Source organism: Macrobrachium nipponense, chromosome 4, assembly GCF_015104395.2.
Source record: "Macrobrachium nipponense isolate FS-2020 chromosome 4, ASM1510439v2, whole genome shotgun sequence".
Taxonomy (NCBI): domain Eukaryota; kingdom Metazoa; phylum Arthropoda; class Malacostraca; order Decapoda; family Palaemonidae; genus Macrobrachium; species Macrobrachium nipponense.
In genome coordinates this window covers 113,391,296-113,413,008 of record NC_061100.1, presented here as the reverse complement: position 1 = coordinate 113,413,008, position 21,713 = coordinate 113,391,296, and the positions used below count along the sequence as shown (strand labels likewise).

General features: G+C 35.5%; 1 protein-coding gene across 1 annotated transcript in view; it reads left to right on the top strand.

Moving 5' to 3' along the window:
* LOC135211709 (DBH-like monooxygenase protein 1) overlaps positions 1–16,590 on the top strand; it is a 729,747-nt gene extending 713,157 nt beyond the window's left edge. The window contains exons 4-5 of the mRNA XM_064244956.1: positions 5,267–5,413; positions 13,510–16,590. Of these exons, the coding sequence (XP_064101026.1) occupies positions 5,267–5,413; positions 13,510–13,719 (357 nt within the window). The 3' untranslated portion in view covers positions 13,720–16,590. The remainder of the gene's footprint in view (positions 1–5,266; positions 5,414–13,509) is intronic.
* Positions 16,591–21,713: the final 5,123 nt, after the last annotated feature.

Below are 21,713 nucleotides of genomic sequence, written 5' to 3'. Positions count from 1 at the left end.
TCTCTCCCGACAGTAAAATTATTTCGTGCTCACACTCCAAAACACAGGTTAATTTTAACTGATCACAAGCAAAAAATTATTTACCTTAATATCTAACGTGGCCAGGAAACGAAACCGAGTTTTCGAACCCAAATTACAAATCATATATTTTCTCTTATTTGCTCTTCGCAGCAGAATAAAATGATGAAATTGATCCCCTAAGAGCAATTAGCTTCGAGCTGAAATCCTTTAATAACATTCATGGAAATTCGCTGCTTGCATGGATGCGCTCGTTAATGTCTCTCTGCAAGGATCTCCGGGTGTGCACACACATTATATATATATATATATATATATATATATATATATATATATATATATATATATATATATATATATATATATATATATATATATATATATATATATATATATATATATATATATATATATATATATACATATATATATTATATGTGTGTGTGTGCATCATACTTTGTATATACAATTATACTGCTCTTTTAAAAGTAATTATATGTGTATATTATTATATATATATATATATATATATATATATATATAATATATATATTATATATTAATCATATTATATACATATTATACATATTATGTATATATGTGTGTATGTATAGTATTTCCGCCAGTCAAGAAGTAAATTCCACGGAATAAAGGACACATCTTTCATTACCACATACACGTCTTTTCAGTTGAATCATGGATGATCCCCTGGCGCAAAAATCTTCCCCAAATTTCCAGGGAAAACATTTTCCCTGGATGCCAAGACTCTCCATTTCCTTTACCTCTCTAACGGCACATAATCAGCAGTACCTATAGTACGTCTTCCTCTACTCCTCCCTCCCATCACTTCCGAATCGTCTTCCGCTTTTTCCACAAGAACGAATCGTCTCAAAACATCCCGATTCCCCCTTTCACTCAAGTTAACCCTTTTCACCCTTCTATGCATCCATATACTTTTCACCCCTTCAGTTCTTCTAACGCCTCATTTCCTAGGCAAATGATTCGTCTCAAAAGCTTCAACCATTTTCCTTTCAGCATCCACTCTTCAACTCTCTGAAGGAAAGTTTATGGACCGACCCTTACCTGTTTACCTATTAATCCATCTCTCGTATATATGTTCACGCACGCACATACACAAACATAATATTTATAATTTATATTTATAATTCATATACATATATAATAATATATATATATATATATATATATATATAGACATATATATATACATATATATATATATATATATATATATATATATATATATATATATATATATATATATATATACAAACGATGTACAAGTTATTCGACTGGAAGATGGAAACCTCCAACAAGGACCACAAAATGTGAGGGAGAACTATTTCTTGTACATTTAAAATGATTCTTCATAGACAAACATTAGCACCGCATTATTTTGATTTTCAACATGAACATGGCAGTTCATTCAGGTGATAATGTGACCAAAGCTGATCAAAGTCTGTTTATCTCAGTGAGCTCGTTCATGTAACTCATTTAACAAACATTTTTATTTGTATGTAATTCAACAGTTCTACCTATGGAAAAATTCTGACTTTGGTCGAGACTAATACTAATTCTCGTAAGGATGAAAATAAATATACATCTCAGAAAATTTTACAACAGAAGTATCAACGTATAACCACTTCCTGTTACTATCCAGATGTAATAATATTTTGGAAAAACTTCTCAATAGTGACACGCAGATTGCACTTGTACCCCATACTGTTTAACCGTAGGGCACATAGATTAGAACTGCCAATAAGCTGATCTCAACAGTAATCGAAATATCTTCTTGCATAACCAATTGACAGAAAAAATTGAACACACTTATCATGTTGGTCAGTAACACACCAGCCAAGCAAACCCCTTTGCTTAGCAAGGAAGTCACATTGATGAAAGAAGATGGTCAGTTAGGGCTTGTCCAGCACATATTCAAACCGACGGACAAATAGTCTCATCATTACTGTAGATAAGATAGTGTAAACATCTATATATATATATATATATATATATATATATATGTGTGTGTGTGTGTGTGTGTGTGTGTGTGTTATGTACGCATGTATGTATACTGTGACGAAGTGCCAAATATCTGGTAACTACACTTACCATTCATTAATTGTTACCTCACAACAGCCAGACACCTGAACCTTCATCACAGATCACAGGTACTAAACGACTGAATACTCTAAAGGCAACAGTGATCCCTTAAACAACTTACCAGTATTGCAGAAAACCAGACTAAGCTCATCAAAACAGGTGTGAGGTAATCTTGTAAGTAATTAAATTAATCAAAGGGCATCACTCCAACAACAACTTTAAAAGTCTAAGTATTTCCCTGATTTCTGAAGTCTAAGTACTTCCCTGGTTCTAACTCACTTCAAGTAAATTGAAGGAAAACAGATCAATTACCACTCTATGTTTCTACCTGAGTTAAATATAGTCATATATAAATACTGGTGTAAAGAAACACTTATAAAAATTTAAAATACAAAAAATTTATTATTAAACTCAAAATTATAAGTGAAATTCACAATATCAGGGAAAATTACTGTTCCTTGAAAACAAAGTTTAATTAATTCTTGAATCAATCAAGTAAAATTAAATCAAAATTAATTTATCGCAAATATCAAGAAAATTAATTCAATTGAAATTCAAAAGAGTTGGTAATATCTAAAATTTGAAATTAATTCACAAGTGCTAAACAATAATAAAACTTGAAAAGAATTCTAAGTAAATGCAAATTAATTCACAAGTGTTAAATTCAATTAAATGTACAACAATTAATTAATGAAAATAACTAAGTTAATTAAATTGTGAATGTAAATGAAAACAAAGAAAAATGTGGAAAACACCAAAATTGTAAAAACACTAATCACACAGAATATAAAATAAAAACACACACTTCAATAAGAAAAATGAATAAATTCACAACCAAAAATCACTTCAAATGAAACAAAACACAAAAATTTGCGATTTGTAAAAATGTAAATTTCACCAAACCATTGTAACTATTAGTTATTAGTTCTCTAAACCATCGTAACCATTAGTTATTAGAGTCAACTAATAAAAATATAACACACTTTACCATTTTGGTATACCAATTTCTTTCTTTCTGCTGCAGCTTGTTAAAAAAATTCACCAATTCACACTATTTCACAAAAATAGGTGCCGTTACACACTAATATGTTTATTCAGATTCCACAAAAACACTAAATAATACTAAATAACTCTAAGAAATATCAAATCTGAAATCTAAAATTTACGAGTGACCAAAGTCTAGGTATAAATCTTTACGTTACTTTAATATCAATTATGGAGAGAGAGAGAGAGATAGAGGAGCAGAGAGAGAGAGAGCAGAGAGCGCGAGAGAGAGAGAGAGAGAGAGAGAGAGAGAGAGAGAGAGAGAGAGAGAGAGAGAGAGAGAGAGAGAGGTCTGAACGCTATGCGGTTCTAGGTTACAATGTAAAACTCTTCCTTACGAAAGCTGGACAGTGGAGATGGCACAAAACGTTTTGGGCAATGAGAAAGATGATGCAATGCTTCTAGAAACTTCGAATATTACGTAACTTTACAGAAAAAGCGTGAAATCTCCACTTGGTTTTGGCAAAGACGTACGTGTATGAAACAAGTCAGCTCAACAAAGACGCGTATTCGATCGAAACAGACTCGAGCAAAAGTCCCTATCAGACTTGATGACAGAATTCCCAAAACAAAACAGAGACCTCGAGGTCTCTGATCAAACGTGTTGACAGATTAGGGAAGCAAACGGAGATCTCCAGTTCCTCTTATCTAGAGGCAATGACCCAATAGAGAAACAATCTCTAGCTTGGAACGGACAAAGATAATCTCTCTCTTTCTTTACATTCTACATTATATACTTTTAAATTATGTTATGCGAAATCTGAACAAACATTTTAAACATCCTACAACTCTAACTAGCTAAGGAATCCGAAAAAATGTTGCAAACTAGCAACATATAACAATATATATATAATATATATTATATATATATAGATATATATATATATATACATACACACACACACACACATATTATCTGCTGGTCACTTTTTACAACAAACATATGTAACCGTAATAACCATTATGTCCTTTGAACTTCTCTTATTCTTCACACTTTCTGGATACACATGTCACTACAAAGCCTTAGATCCAAATGCAAGAATAAAAAGTAATTCTGATGTTCGTAGCAGGGTTCGAAACCGCATCCAGAGCATCAGAACGAGATCACGTTGCCGACCTGACTACGAGAAAATACTATATTTAATATTCTAAATTCACGAAGAAAACAGTCACTTTTTTTTATTTACCTATGCATCATTAACAGCTTACGAACAGAATATCTGATAGGTAATATATATATATATAATAAAAAATATATATAATAATATTTATAAAAATTAATAAATCTAAAAATTATATGATATATATAATATATATATATATATATAATATATTATATATATAATATATACTAGCTGACCAACCCAGGGCTGCCCAGAATAATTCTGAATGACAACCAATAAACTTTCTTTCTGTCTCTCACTTAATTCCTCTTCTCCTCCCTAACATCCCCTCGACTCTTCAACTCTCTCTCTCTCTCTCTCTCTCTCCCTCTATTCCCAATCTCCACCTACTTTGATGCCATTGATGTCTTACTCCCACAGTATTCTTTTCCAGGTAGTAAGTCATATGTATACCGAAATTAGGTATGATAAATTAGTAAATTTTATTTAGTTACTAAGTCTACAAGCAAAACCAGCCCCGTTTCACGGGCAGAACCTGTCCGGTTTCAGGGAAGCCCTTCCCACCCCCGCCCCCTTAGTGCCCTTTGGTGTTAGTGATGACTTAGACCGAGTGCTGATTTCAGATAGTGAGTCATATGTATACAAAGTTTGGTTGAAATTGCTCAATACACTTCAGTGTTATACTAGCAATACAAACATATCTATAAATATATTATATATAAAATGTACACACTATATATATATATATATATATATATATATATATATATATATATATAGATATATGTGTGTGTGTGTGTGTGTGTGTGTTACAAAATTCCTTAATGCATTGATTTTAACGTACCACTAAACAAGTATCAAGCAATGCACAATCTTTTGTTAGCGTAAACATAGTTTCCTTTTAAACACAGAGCACTGTAAATCTAATATCTTTTTCTGTCTTTTCATTCCCCATCTAGGACTACTGGTCGCCAAAGAACGGGGAACCGATACTCGACACGTCTCAGGACTGGAAGCTGGTGGACGGCAGACAGAACGAGTCCCACACCATGATCCGAGCGCGAAGACCCATCACGCCATTCACCGACGACGACATAAATGTCACTGTAAGTGGTTCAGTAGAGGTCAAGCACATGATTCATTATCTGCTGATACTCATCGACTGACTGAATGCATTGGTAAGAACAGATTACAGAATTTATGCCAAAGGCCAGCCGCTGGGACTTATGTGGTCATTCAGCGCTGAAAGGGAGACTGACAGTTATAAGGTTTGAAAGGTGCAACAGAGGGAAAACCTCGCGTTACACCTTGAAAACAATTGTGTGGAGAGGATGGAAAGTAAAATAGAATAGAATATGAACGGAGGTTCAGACAAAGGAATGAATGGGGTTGCACTTAAGAGGCCGAAGGGACGCTGCAAGAACCAGAACCTTCATTAATGCCAACAGTGCACCGCACGAAGTGCACTGGCGACACTAACTCCGACGGAACTTCCTTATGTATTACAGGCTTTAAAGCCATTTTTTCTATATATTTATTCAACAATATTCATCGACTGACTGACTGCTTCAGTTAGGTATTTCGAGTAGTTAGTTACAATATATTTACTATTTAATGGTACTCGCCGACTGAGTGAATGAGAGTTAGGTATTCCGACTTGTTGATGCCACAGCTTTATTATTTACTGACATTAATCGACTGACTGAATGACTAAGTTAGGTATTATTATTTGTTAAAAGCCATGATAAACACACACGGAGCACAGTACGTACTGATGTCGAGAACAAAAAAGAAAAGAAAACTTTAATTGTCTCCTGAACCCAAAATATAGTAGAGCCTCCATCCCTCAAGGCATTTGATAGCGTGACACCGTATTATTATGGCATGCCATGATATTTCAAGGAACAAGACGCGTATATTCTCCCGCCCAGCGCTTCAGTGTCGGGCATTCAACTCCGGAGTGATGTTGTGCGCCCAAGTTTAAATTACCTCCATAAAGAGGTCAAAAGGCCTTTTGGCAGATGTTCATACTCCACCCTGAGCCACTTTTCCCTCGTCCTATTTTCCTCCTTTTATCACTTCATGATTTTCTATCGGTTCTTTGTGTGAGATTCTTCTTAAGTGACGAGTTCATTACAGTTTTATTAATCAAACACATTATGAGCTTTCATTATACTTACGCATTTCAGCTTAGTCTCCACAGTTGAAAGCGTAAGACTGAACTGAACGGTTTGTTTATTATTAAGATTTGCCATGAACCCTTTCTTTCAGACTTTGAAGCTCTTCTGTACATTACAGTGATCCATAAAAGCTTGATTTCTTCCTTCTGCCTCTTAGGAATTTTACGTGAAAAAAGCCACATTTGTACACACAAATGTAACGACTCATTAACACTTTTATTTTCTTACCGCTCGTTTCTTAGGCCAAGACGAAAAGCCGAACAACCCGAATCGTTCGCACTCGGCGGCTTCCCTCCTCAGCATGTTTGTACTGGGAAATGGATACCCGTTTGTCCACGTTTCTGAACTTGATTTGATCATATATTTGACAAAAAATTCCGAATCCGTTCTACTTGAGGGAACCAATAAACTAAAGCCTTTCCATCTTCACTACCCTCTAGGTGGAAACCAGCATTTCTCCCAGGACAAAGTTTACTGGCAAAAATACCCCAAGGTAAAATATAACTTCAAAAATATCATTCAAATCATTTCGGTGCAGTCCTGTGTTCCTCTGCATAGCCAGCAACTATAAATCAACATGTTGCAAAACCTCATAATTTTACCGCACATAATTATTGTGTGAACTATTCTGGCAGTTTCCTCATGGAAAGGTGTCTAATTGCTAATACGAACTATTTCTAAAAAGTGAAAAAGAAGTTATATGAGCCGTCCTTGATAATAAATCTTGAAAATAACAAATAAACTCGCATCACCTTCAGAACTTATGTGGTTAAAACACAGCACTTCATTGTAATTATTTCTACGTAACTATATGAGTAATTGAATATTTCATAATACTCCACTAGTGCTTGATCCCCCATCCATCTTCAGAGTTTTATGCAGTAACAACTGTTACAGAAAAACATCCCCCCACTCCCCCAACAACTACGGAAAATTTTGGTATCCTTTGCAGCAACTGGAATACAAGATTTGACCCAGACAAACAAACAGCCAAAAAAGCAACCTAAATAAAAAGCACATTAAGGGGACTTGGAGTGGTTGGACAGCAGGAGAAAGAGAGCCATAAAATAAAAGAAATTAAATTCAAGGATCCAAAGGTGGAGCTGGGAGAAAACCTCACAGTCCCACTTGGAAGTAAGAGTTAGAAGTGCTGGACAGCGAGATTGAAGAAAGCAGTCGGGAGCGGAAGTAAGCTAAGAAATGGATGCATCTACGGGTCGCCTTAGAGATCTACCATCGGCATTATCCATGCACGAGGTAGTTTGTGTCCTCATTTTAATAAAACGGAGCTAGAACATGACATGTGAGGAACACTGTCAAGAGTAAGAGAAGCTGGATACAAGGAACACTGTAATTCTTGTAATTCACTACACGTACAAAGAATTGGTTAATGACCCAGTGATTCTTAAAACATGGCTTAAAAGCTTATGAAGGTTGGGACATTAAAAGTGGCCTTCTTTGACGAGATTTTCTTCGCATGGCGGCAAAATCAATGTACTCCACATGACTTCACTGCACTCCAAGTCTTCTCAAACAAGCTGGCATATACGGAACGTTGAACACCTTATGAATATTCCCTACTTATATATATGTATATATATATATATATATATATATATATATATATATATATATATATAAAGTCCATTGAAAAGAGAAAACGTCTTTTTTAAACTTCAAGCTTTACTCTGAACGCTATATCGCTCGAGCAACCTCAAAAGAAAATGAAAGAAGGACTTTTCGTCTGACCTCTTTTGCACCCCGATCAAAAAGTACGAAGTTCCATCGCCTTCGGGGACGAAATACTAAGTCTCCGCCTCGTATAGAACTCTTTATGTATTTCTTTCAAACTTTGTATCTCTATTCTCCAACTGATCGTCCTTCTCTTGTGTTGCACTTTTAAGTAAAACGGTAAAATATGGTTTCCTTCATTCAGAAGCTACACACACACCCATGTAAGTCTGCATATCTACAGCTACTGCAGTTTATATATGCAACCTTCTTTGAATAAAGCCATAGAGAAGGTTTTTAACAGCTGCCATCCATGGGGTAACAGACACCAATTAAAGAAAAAACTCATCCCCTTTATCTTCTGTTCTTTACGGACCTCACAATTCATATGGTGGCAACAAAAATATATTTATTACACAACTTTATCGTTTTATAAAGAAACCCTCGGATGTGTTGGCTTCCTCTATTGCAACCATTAACAGAGACGGTCTTCATGGCACAAATATTTCTCCGACGATATAAGCAAGACGCTAGTCTCATAAAAAAAATAAATATTCAGAGAAGACTTCAGCTGTAAAGTCTTTTTACAGCTGAACTGCCTCTGCAAAGAACGGCATAAAATTAATGGACCTCCTTACTGCCAGACACGTCTATTCTGAGACTACTCACTCTAATGGATTGCAACATAAACATGATCAGTTATTGATCTTTTTTTTAATAAGCTGGTTTAGTGGCATGCACGGGAACAAGTACTTTCTGTTCATTCAGCAACAGTGGATCCACTTTTAACATTCTAGCCAATAATCAAAGGGCATGAACTCATATGGAAACGAAAATAGCGCCACATGTCGAATACAACAAGAGAAGGAACCGACACTATGTCGGCTGAATATCAAGATACATAAATGTTCCCCGTCCAAAACACTTCAAATATATAATCTTGACGACATCTTTGTTTATGTAAAAGCATCCTGCATGGGCTGACGCGTCGAAAATGAAGGGAGTGTCTTCCATTACTTAACAATAATTTACAATTTTCACCGCTGCTCACGAAAACAAGCAATGAAAATAAATTACCTAAAGCTTAGCCCTCGTCACGAATTCGACACTAAAACTTGGTAGTAGAGAAACCAAGTCCCTGTTAGGTCACGTTATCTCAACAAGAATTCATCTGCGCGGAAGTTTAATAAATTTTCCATTGTAAATACCTACATAATAACATATGTAGTAACGAGGTGATTATCCTTATTAAATTTTGTGACAAGAGAGAGGAGGACTTACGGGCTTCTATAATATGTGACAGAGTGATCAGCAGCTGAGAAATGCAAGAATATGAGGTTTTCTCTTTTTCATATAATGGCACTCCTGAGACTGTGATGCAGCTTTCAGCAGTAATATCCGTTATATTTGCATCACGCACACTGTACATTTTGTATGGTGTTTTTACGTTGCATGGAACCAGTGGTTATTCAGCAACGGGAACAACGGCTTTACGTGACGTCCGAACCACGTCGACAGTGAACTTCTATCACCAGAAATACACATCTCTCACTCCTGAATGGAATGGCCGAGAATCGAACTCGCGACCACCGAGGTGGGACGCCAACACCATACCAACCACTTTCCAGGTGTTAATAGAAACTACTGAGGCTAGAGGGCTGCAATTTAGTATATTTGATGATTCGAGTGTGGATGATCAACATACCAATTTGCAGCCCTCTAGCCTCAATAATTTTTAAGATCTGAGGGCGGACAGAAAAAGTGCGGACGGACAGAAAGCCATCTCAATGGTTTTCTTTTACAGAAAACAAAAGACTAAATCAATACAACTCTACATATTCCAAGGTATTCTGTGCACACTCAGGGAAACTTTGAAATGTACGTTGTCCCCATCAGACGAAATGACAGGACCTCTTCCTTCCACCCCTGAAAACTCCCTGTAAAATAGATTACCTTCCTTTCCCTGTCTGCCATCCCTCTAGTACTCTATTTCAATAGTTTTCTTTCTTATTAGTTAAGAAAGTCCCGCAAAAATACACACTTTTTGCGAGACTACTTTCAATTATTTGTTGTATGCGACGGAATGTTGGAAGCACCTCAGTACTCTGCCATCTTTCCACAACTTAAAAGCTCCATATACTTCGCCCTTCAAGTCATTTAAATTAACTATTCCCGGATACCACTACAGGAACACCTTTCGGGTAAACATCAATAAATACGAGAGGTAGGTATCTCAGTGCATTTCCTTTTTACTCTTAGGTTTTGATGGCGGGTCATTTCCGACACACCTTCCTTAACCAGGTTTCAAAAGGACTTTACAGAATCTTCTATGTACGTTTATTCATAAGCTTTATATCCATAAAGCATATTTGGCTTACAACCTCTTTAGGCAGTAAATACTGCCTCATTTTGGCATTCACTTCACCTTGCAACTTCCAACTTTTTTGCCTCACGTTTCTTATGATTGCGTCCTAAATCCTTTCCTGGACCATCTTCAACTTTTGATGCTGCATATCACTGAAAGTGAATCATTCCCCGTCTGTCATCTAATTCATGATATATAGCTTCCTTGTGAAGCTGTTATTCCTACAAACATTCAGACACTTCCACAAATAGTCAGAATCAAGTAGACCCAATTAATGCACATTACCTTTCCATACTGTAACACGCTACGCTTGAAATTCCATGAGTAGGTGCCTATATACGTACATACATGCATACTTCCATGCGTACACACATACCTACATATATCACATATAACCTACATATATCGCATATAGACCGTATTATTTAAGTATTATATTTTATTTATTATTATTATTATTATTATTATTATTATTATTATTATTATTATTATTATGATTATTATTATATATACATATATATATATATAATATAATATAATATATATATATATATATATATATATATATATATATAAACTGTATGTACGAGCTAGCAAATTATTTCCTTAACAACATAAAAAAATATGGTAGGAGTAATTAAATACTTGTTTAAACATTTAGTATATGGTTTTTCATGAGCTTCAAACCAAATACTTTCAATCTTGTATAATAACTAGATAAACTGTCTTCTAAAAATAGTCATTGCCTAACGATATTTAAATATGCAATTTCTCTTGCAGTTCTCTAGAAACAAAAATATTCCTGAAATACCTTTGATTCATGCAGCTGGTAACATGAATTTTTTTGGCTATAATATATTAAATTTTGGATTACAATGCCACCTCAGTTCACTGGAATAAGTGACGTTCCTCATATAAGAGTTGCTGGTTGTAAAGATAGATAAATAATTTGTTGAGAAAAGGCATATGCAACCGAACTATCTTTACGTCATTCACTAATATTAGGTAAACAAACAGGAAGTTTCGTGAGCTATACTGTGATTGCTGGCTGTCACCTTCCCATTCATTTGTATCCCATAACAAATTTATGGTTCGTAAAATGCTACGTCATCTATGTTGCTATAGTTAAGCTCAAGTCAACAGCTGTTTCACCCACTAACACATGGCCTTCTTCAGGGCTACACTAAGTTTATGATGGAAGTGTGATGTATTTGAGAGTACAGCTAAACAAAACTGCGGTGAAATACTTGATCTCAAAATAATGAGCCAAAGAAATCCGAAGTTTCTTCGGCGCAATCGATTTTCTGTACAGCGTATTCTGTATGAAACTCGCAGCCACGATTCATGAAACTCTCAGCTGCAGCCAAAAATACATTCAGCCACGGCCCGGTAGTGGAATGTGTTGTTGGCACATAGCGGTGCCAGACGTACGATCATGGCTAACTTAAACCTTAAATAAAATAAAGACTACAGAGGCTAGAGGGCTACAATTTGGTATGATGATTGGAGGGTGGATGATCAACCTACAAATTTGCAGCCCACCACCTTCAGTAGTTTTTAAGTGCTGAGGGCAGACAGAAAAGTTGCGGACGGACAGACAAACAGTCATCTCAATGGTTCTCATTTACAGAAAGCCAAATTTTAAAACAAATTTTCAAATTTCTGAAAAAATAAGCAAAGATGCTTCTCCATGAATCTGCCTGACTCCAGAGAGAACCCAAAAAATCTGCAGCTTCTCTGCACTCAGCACACTTTATATCAAGACGCATTCACACTGCACTCCTTTGAATTTCAAGGAGTTTGAATCTGCAAACTAAGCATGTTTCAGCTATCCTAGCTGTGCCAAGGGCGAAAATGTTCCCCATCACATGTGCAGGCATCATCGGCCAACTAGTTCATATTGAGTGAATTTCTTGCCTTTTCTGCATTGATAATTGAAGATTATGTTGGTCCAGCTTCCTTGGATCTCCCAAGGGTGACAATGTTTCCCATCTCAATGATGTATGTCAGGTTTAGGTGGCGGAAGACTTGCAAGAGTACAACCCTGTGGCTGCGGTCGCCCTCTCTCTCCACGATGAAACTTTATGTCTATCTGGGACGACCAACTTTCAATTTTCAAATTATGCTTTGGTAGCACAGTCTTTCTTTTACTTTCTTCAAGTGATCATGCAGATGTGGTAGCTAAAACTTACTGGCAACATTTCCAATCATCTCTAGCATTTCTTCCAACATTCCAAGCTGAAATATAGGGTAGATAACAAAATTGCTAAGCTACTATATCTATTCCCAAGCTGACAGCTGTTTCAAACAATCACCCATGATCTTCAGGGCTAGACTGGATTCACGATGTAACTACAGTCAACATCAATAGGCAACAGGCTAAGTAAGATTCTAACCTGATAAAATCAGACAACCTGTTCACCTTGAACCAGAATTAATCAATTTTCAACATAAAAAAGCAAAACTGTAAGCTTTGCCTTTGCTTTTGACTGAAATAAAGGAAATCACCTGCATTGCTTTTGAATGAAATCAAATCTACAATGAAACTTGCTGTCATTCAGAGAACCAGAAATTTTTACATATAAATTAGAACAAGTATTTCTAATCTTTATGTTTTTGGAAGACTTTTTAAAGTACACAGCCAACTGGTTGTTGAGATAATACACCATGTAGAAATTGTCAAGGATATACTATATACAAGTATGTGTACATTTATATTTAGTGTCAGTGCTTATGGTAAATTCTTTGGGCGGCCAATCAAGTAGGACGAATTTAGATTAAGCTAGGGTATTATTAAGCTTATTGTTGGAATTCATTTGTCTTGATTTCTTTTCTTGATACACTGACTTGACTGCCAAACACGTTTTGACCCAACCTTTTCAGCTACCTTGACCTTGCAAATAAAGTGTGATCCTTTTATTTTCAGGATTTCCCCACGTGGATATTGTGGGCGTGGCACCCACACGATCCTGGAGAGGGCCAGCTCCCGCAGTACCACAAGAAGAACCGCGGTGCCATCCAACTGTGCCTGCTGAGGACGGACTGCTGGCCACAGCCCCCTCTCTCATGCTCCACCACTCTCAATGCCGCCATTTTGCTGACTCTACTATTTGCATTGTTGCCACGTCTCTTATGAGCGAGCGACGATACCCAAAATCCCGTTGCCATATCTAGTCTTTGCTGTAAGAATAGGTAGTTCATACAGAAAAAAAAATGATCACTTTGTGGAGTTAGTTTTGCATAAAAATGAGAAATGAAAGAAAGGGAGATGATCTTAATCAAATGAATCTAGTTTTTTTTAACGAAGGAATGATCCAAATCAATAAACAGGCCTTATTGCATTCCCCTGAAGATGGGGATGCCAAAGCCTTCTCATCGCGCTGCTCTCTGTTCTTCACTGCATTCCCAAGAGAATCACAAATTTCCACACCATTCCTCGAGAAAAGAAAAATTTTGGAAACACCTGGTCATTCCAATATGGGTATTTTGTTTCCTAAAACTGATGTGACATGTAGTGACGCCATTTTCTTACATTTTATACAAACTTTTTCCAACGTCTAAGAGCAATTATCATTATTATCACTCATGTTGCAGATTAGAAAGTTCAATCATTAGCTTGTTGGTACTTTTTCGCTTCCTCGAGCCAGTTTAACTACCGAGGGTCACTATGTCCTGCTTATCATCGATATCGTCGCTAGCACATTCTCTGGACATCTTTTCGTCAGAGGAAACAAAACAAAAAAAGTCAGTAGCTATCTTCTGTTCCTGGGTGAAAATATTAAGGGCACTGGAAATAACGTCAAATACCTCACGACATCCTCTCCCGTATGGATCTATAATAAGGGTACTTGAATGTACAGAAAGTGATTGCATCGTGTATGTACGTATGTATTTATAAATATATATACTATATATAATGTATGTATGTGCATATACATAATATATAATATATATACATATACATATATATATTTATGTATGTATGTGCATATACATAATATATATATATACATACATACACGCACACACAATATGCATGCAGTATTTCGGGTAACTATTATATATATACGAGATTTACTTTCCAAGTTCTGCTTTTCGTTACCACGTCAATTTCCTTCCGGATTTCCCGCGTCGTCGCTTGCTTAGCGGCTAACGAGAGGTCCCTCCTTCCAATTATAGCCACAATCATCCTGACCATTCTTAAGTCGATTAGGGTAAATGGAATTAGATCCAAGTAATAGAAAAATGCCAAACAGAACTCTGTCTCTCAGAAGAAAATTCGTCAGCCGTAGAAGTTGGTCCGTAAGTGCGATCAAGAAAAAGGCACCAGAAAGAGTACAGGCCATGACTGAGGATGTGACATTACCGGTACATAAGCGCCTACGATCGCTATCGAAAAATGGTGTCAACCATGACGCGATGCTCATCTTCCAAATACCAGGACACCTTAGAGTCTCGTGACTTACGGACACGGAGCGCTTCTTTTCTTGTCACACAGAGGGACAAACAATCAAAAGACGTTCCTCCCGAATAGGAGACGTCCTCAGAAAGAGAGAGAGTAGCCAAGGCAAGGTCAAGCCGAGATAAGTTTATCCCTACGAGCCCTATGTATCACCGGTAGCTTCTCATCTTCATTGCACACGTGTATATCTATTATCTATTGGACATACTTGAACGCGAGCCTCGTCGTAGCAAACACTGATGGCACTATTTTTGTACATTAGGAAGAGGAGTGACGTGGGCGCAGCAACCCGCGTTGCTTCCCCCCACATGTGGTCAAATAAGGATGATGCGGTAGATTAAGACTAAAACTCATAAATAACTCAATAAATAAATATAAATAAATACAAAATAAAGTGTTATTTTTAAAAGAAATGGTCCAGGTAGATTGCAAATGTAAAAAGGAACTATATTTAAAAATTCCGTAGATTGCATTGTTAAAATGTGAAACATTATGTACCATTGGCATGATTTTGTTTTTCGTTCAGAGCACAAATATGTTTCGAGTAAGTGTTGAGAGCTTCTGTGTATTACACTGCTTCCGTTAATCCACCACCAACCCCAGTGAAGTGTGTCACTCATGTAAATAGATTTATTGTGTGATATATAATATACATATATATATATATATATATTCATTCCATAGATGAAGTTGGACAAGATGTAAATAACGCGTCTATAGGCTTCACATTTCAGTATCTTTTCTTTCCTCGACCTCGACCGTATATTTCAACAAACATAATTTGTTCCTTGGTATATTTAAATATATATAACTTTGAGGTACTCGACGATTACCCATACAATGACAGGGTAACCGAGAAATACCCAAACTCCCATACTCTAAAGTACCACTTCTTTGAGGATCATTCTCGGCCTCTATCAAAAAATAAAAAAATATATAAAAACAAAGACCTACAATCAGAGACAGTCAAATCGTCAAGTAAAATCTCCGCAAAGGACTTGCATATATCAATCAACTCCTAGCAGAGGATACTAAACTTCTTTTCTAATATGTACATAACTTAAAAATAAACACAGTTGAAAGTAGTTATCTGTCTTAGTCTAGCTTACATCAAAGACCCATATCAGGGAACACAAAAAATTCTCTTAACTGTAGTTTTTGTACTGCAAACAATAATACGAAGCATTATGGGTAAACGAGTAAATATTCCTGTGCTAAGCGTAGTATTTTGTTTACAAAAATTAGTAACCGAAGGTATACCATTTGCAACTGCTGATTCATGCGAAGACGTTTCCTAAATTAATCAAACGTGATATGACTGAGGAAATCAAAGAAAATTGTTTATCTGATAAATATTTCGATTATTAACAGATGAACACGATCCTGGATTCTGGAAAAACAATAATAACATGCATGTGCGCCTTCATTATAATATGCTTATGCTTACTCAGTTGCACATCTATAGGCATTTTTTCAAAATAACTTTAAAAAGAAGTTTCATATCAATACTATGAGTGCATGTACATTCTATTCGTACGTACTTTACACACACACACACTATATGTATGTGTATATATATATATATATATATATATATATATATATATATATATATATATGTGTGTACTTATACAGTATGTATGTATGTATATATATATATATCTCTATATATATATATATATACATATTTATTCTATATATAATTTTATATGTATCCATAATATATATATATATGTATGTATGTATGTATGTATGTAGTCTAAGTATATGTATCGTGTATTACCTCTTAAGTATAAAATGTGTATATGTATTGTATGTATGTTAGTATGTATGACGATTATATATATTATATATATATATAATATTATATATATAAGATATATATATATTATATATATATACATAATATATATTATATATGTATGTATGTATGTAATGTAGTATCAAGTATATATGTATGTATTTACATCTATACGTATATAAATGTGTATGTATGTATGTATGTATGTATGTATGTATATATATATATATATATTATATATATATTATATGTATATAATGAAGAAATTTAACACATACCAGTGAAAAGAAATTATTCAATAACATAATTTTACAACAGGTCTTCCGACATTAGCCGTCTTTCGAAAAGTTCTACCTCCGAAGATAGTAAGTACCCTGTTCAGTGAAAAATGCTGCCCACTGTTCACTTTCCAGCTGCAACCCAAATTCCATAAGGCAACATCAAGTACCTGATCTTGAACCCTCTTTTTCGTATGTCAAAATTAATTACAAGCAACCTACCACTTATGTGTAACGGAATTTACCATTTTCATTTAGATTTAAAACGATATATTTATTGTTAATCATTAATGTCTGGCAACCAAAACATCATTTTTCGAAATTATAACATATGATTGACTACTCCGTGAGCCTTGTGGATATGATCATTTTAATTCCAGCAAAAATTTGTGTGTCTGTTTCATTCTAGCACCAAGCAACCCCTTCAGCCATTTTCTCACAAAAAACTAAATTAATTTGCAGTCCTTACGTACATGTTGAAATTTAAGTGGGAGTTAAGGGAAAGAGATAAAACCGAGAATCAAAGATAAAATTCAAAATTTCATAGGGAAAATAACAAGATTCAGTTTACAGCGAAAACTGGAGCTCTGAAAGTCAATCTTCTGATTCGAGTCATTATGAAAATCTTAATGTCCCTAGCTTTTTTTTATAAATATTAAACGGTCTCAAATAACGAGCGAGTTAAACCATTCATGTCCTTTCTTCACGAGAAAAAAAGACTGAATGTTTGCAAAATCGTCGCCAAAAAGATCACAAATGCAGTATAATATTCCAAGCAAAAGAATCAATATATTTACAGAAAACAGCTAAGAACCGGTGAATCAGCCGACGACCAATAAAACACAGTTGACATATATGCAGAATGCAGCTCAGAACAGATGAATCAGTCGACGACAAATAAAAACAGTTGACATTTGCAGAATACAGCTTAGAACCGGTGAATCAGTCGACGACCAATAAAACAGTTGACAAATTTACAGAATACTGCTTAGAACAGGGGAATGAGTTGACAAGCAAAAAATAAAACAATTAACATATTTACAGAATACAACTTGGAACCAGTGAATCAGTCGACGACAAATAAAGTCTCACGACCTGGCAGCACAAATCCAAACTGAACCAACAACAGAAACATCTACACCTATTCATGAATGACAATGGAAACAAATAAACTAATGTCTAAATCTCAATGTCTATAGAGTGATTCAATATGCATAACACTATGGAATTAATCTAAGGCATCTTAATCCGAGTAAAATCATTAAGACCCATACCGCTAAAAAATACAATTGTCGATGATTCTCTTTGTTCTACTACCTAGACTAGATCACTGCAAAACGAACAATTATCTAAAACCAAATAGAATCCCATCGCCATCAAATTTTCACTAAATCTGAAAAATTCTGAATGACATAACCTGCCTTGTATGGAAGACATGAGATCGAAGCAGGTCTCCAGTTCCTACTGAACTTTTCCAAATCATTTTATACCTATCACTGATTTAACGTTAAATCATCTGGTGAAATCAAAACAAAGGTGAGTGATGTCAACAGAACAAGTTATTAAATCAAACCATTTTCACAAAGTTACACACACACATACACAAGCAAACAAATACACACACACGCAAATAGTACCGTCATAAAAAATTCATAAAACTATAAAATAACAAAAATAAGCCACTTAACTTACGGCTAACACAATGGTATTCTTACAAAAGTGATTGCCATAGGAGTGAAACTCATTATTTCATTGCTATTCTAACAAAAGTGATTGTCACAGCAGTGAAATTGTCATTATTTCAATGGTATTCTGATAAAAGAGATTGTCATAGCAGTGAAACTATCATTATTTCAAGGGTATTCTTATAAAAGTGATTGTCACAGCAGTGAAACTGTCAATATTTCATTGGTATTCTAACAAAAGTAATTGTCACAGCAGGGCAAAAGGTGTTCTAACAAAAGTGACTGCACAGCAGTGAAACTGATATTATTTCAATGGTACTCACAAAAGTGACTGCCACAACAGTGAAACAAACAATTTCAGCGACACTCCCGCACGAAAGATTGTCGCAGCAGTGCAATAACCACCATTTTAGTCTCATTCCGCTATGTATGAGTGGCACCACACTGAAATTGACGAATCCAATGGGACTCCGATAGAAGTGAACGTCCAAGCCAAGAAACTATATGGCATCCTTTCAATGGCATTTCCACACAAATGAAAGTCATCAACGAAACTAACACCATTTCAATAGCATTCCAGCACGAGTGAACCTTATATCACCTCGATAGCATCCGCACACGAGTAGAACTAGCATCACTGGGATGGCATCCTCATGAAAACATTCCCACTGAATTCCCACATGAGTGAAACTAGCATCACTCGGTGGGCATCCTCATGAAAACAATCCCACTGAGAAACTGATATCATTTCAATGGCATTTTCACGCCAGCAATGAAACTACCATCTTCATGGCAGGATTCCAACAAGAATGAATTTCACGGCAATGAAACTTGACAACATTTTGATGACACTACCAAAAACAAAAACAAAAATAAAAAATAAAAAAGTCTGGCAGAAATCAAAGTTACATTCTTTCAATGGTATTTTCCCAGGGATAATATCACACCAATAAATCTCATATCCCTTCCATGGTACTTTTAATAAACGGGAATGAAAATTACAGCAATAAAACTGGTATCCTTTTGATAGCATTTTCCCAGCGGGTGAATGTCACGGCAATAAAATTAAACTTCCCTTTCATGCCATTTTCCACACAAATGAAAGTCACAGTCATACAACTGCCAAGTTTCGAAGCCACTCGTAGGGCGTTTCTTCGCGTTACAAAATACCGAAGTAATTATGCAAGAGCGTGTTTAAGGGTGAACTTGGCCCAAATATCAATTTCAATCATCTCTCACGACATATATCAAGTGAAAACTTATTAAAAGCAATTATGGCTGGTAATCATCTTCGTTGCCTAACGTACCTCAAATGGATGTTGCTTTTCTAACGAATACTTCAAATGAAGACAAAGTCATTTTAAACAATAACTAATCCATGAAACTGCTTACAGATAAACCTTTAAAAGGACATTCAATATCCTCATACCCCGAAAGCAAGGTTCGCTGCGCCATATCCACAATCTTTATCGTGAAGAGAAATATCAACCGGCCGAAAAATAAACTCATTCATCGGACTTCTCTCGACAGTTCACATTTCACTTGCCCTCTGAAACGCACGAGACGTGAATTCGGCCATCTTTCACCTACACTTCATTAGCAGCGAGCTTTTCATTGGCAAAGCGGAATACGACGGATATCCGTAGATCATTTTTCCAGCAGATAGACTAACGAAATTGAAAGCGTTGCTCTTTACTTTCATGATGTGCTATCCTGGTAGAAGGAACTTGATATTTGAACATATATAGAGGCCAACAGCGAAAGGAATTCTTCAGTGTTTTTTCAACTGCCCTTTTCAAAGGACCAATTGAAAGCCACCATATCATGGTAAGGTAGCACTGAGTTTACAACTGAACTATTTGCGACAGGTATCACATAAAACTTGCAATCAAGCATGTGCTATGAATATCTTTACCAGAACAACTGTACGGTGGACTTATTTAAGAGGAATCATTCCTAGCGTGACACCAAACAGTTCCAATTTTTTAGACGGAAACATAGATACGCATTAGGATTTTTGAAAGTAAGTAATGAAATCAAAAGACGTAAAAATAATGTACTAGAAAGACATTCAGGGTGGGAAATGTCCAAAGTACAGGGGTATTTTTATTTCCAAAATAAAATTCCGCGAATATCACCACCCATTTTAGACCGTAATTTGAGTAATCAGCAACACTTTCATTGACACTCATCACCATAAGGTCATAATTCCTACCACCTTCATTAACAAGGCATTTCATTTGCACTACGAACAAAGACACCACTTTTGACATGAGTTTTATCCTCATTTCGAACATGGTGAATATTGCCCCTGTGTAACCATCGTATCAATAACTTCACTACTGTCGTGTCCGTTCAATAATCCCAACTTTTCTTGATCTAAAGGGACTTTTATTGAATTAGAGATCAAACGCTAAAATAATCAAGTTTCTCTCTCTCTCTCTCTCTCTCTCTCTCTCTCTCTCTCTCTCTCTCTCTCTCTCTCTCTCTCTCTCTCTCCACAGACACTCGACTTCTCCAAGATAAATATAAGACAAATTATGTATGTATGTATGTACGTATGCATGCATGCATATATATATATAATATATATAAATTATATATTTATACAATCATATATATACATATGTAAGCCATTTAATATGCATATTTCCACATAAAATAAAAAAAATCAGACTTTAATCAGAAAAAATAATCAAACGGTTAAAATGGGAAACCATCATAATGTCCTACAGGGAGTTTTGACGAGTTTGACGAAACGGGATTGATTGATGCCAACTGGCGTCGCAGCGACTATGGCCGTCGATGCCAAAACTAAATGATTTGTGTTCAAAAGGGGGGAAAACCACGATGGAGGAAAATGTTCACGGACCAGAAATCATATCACACAAGCTGATCGATTTG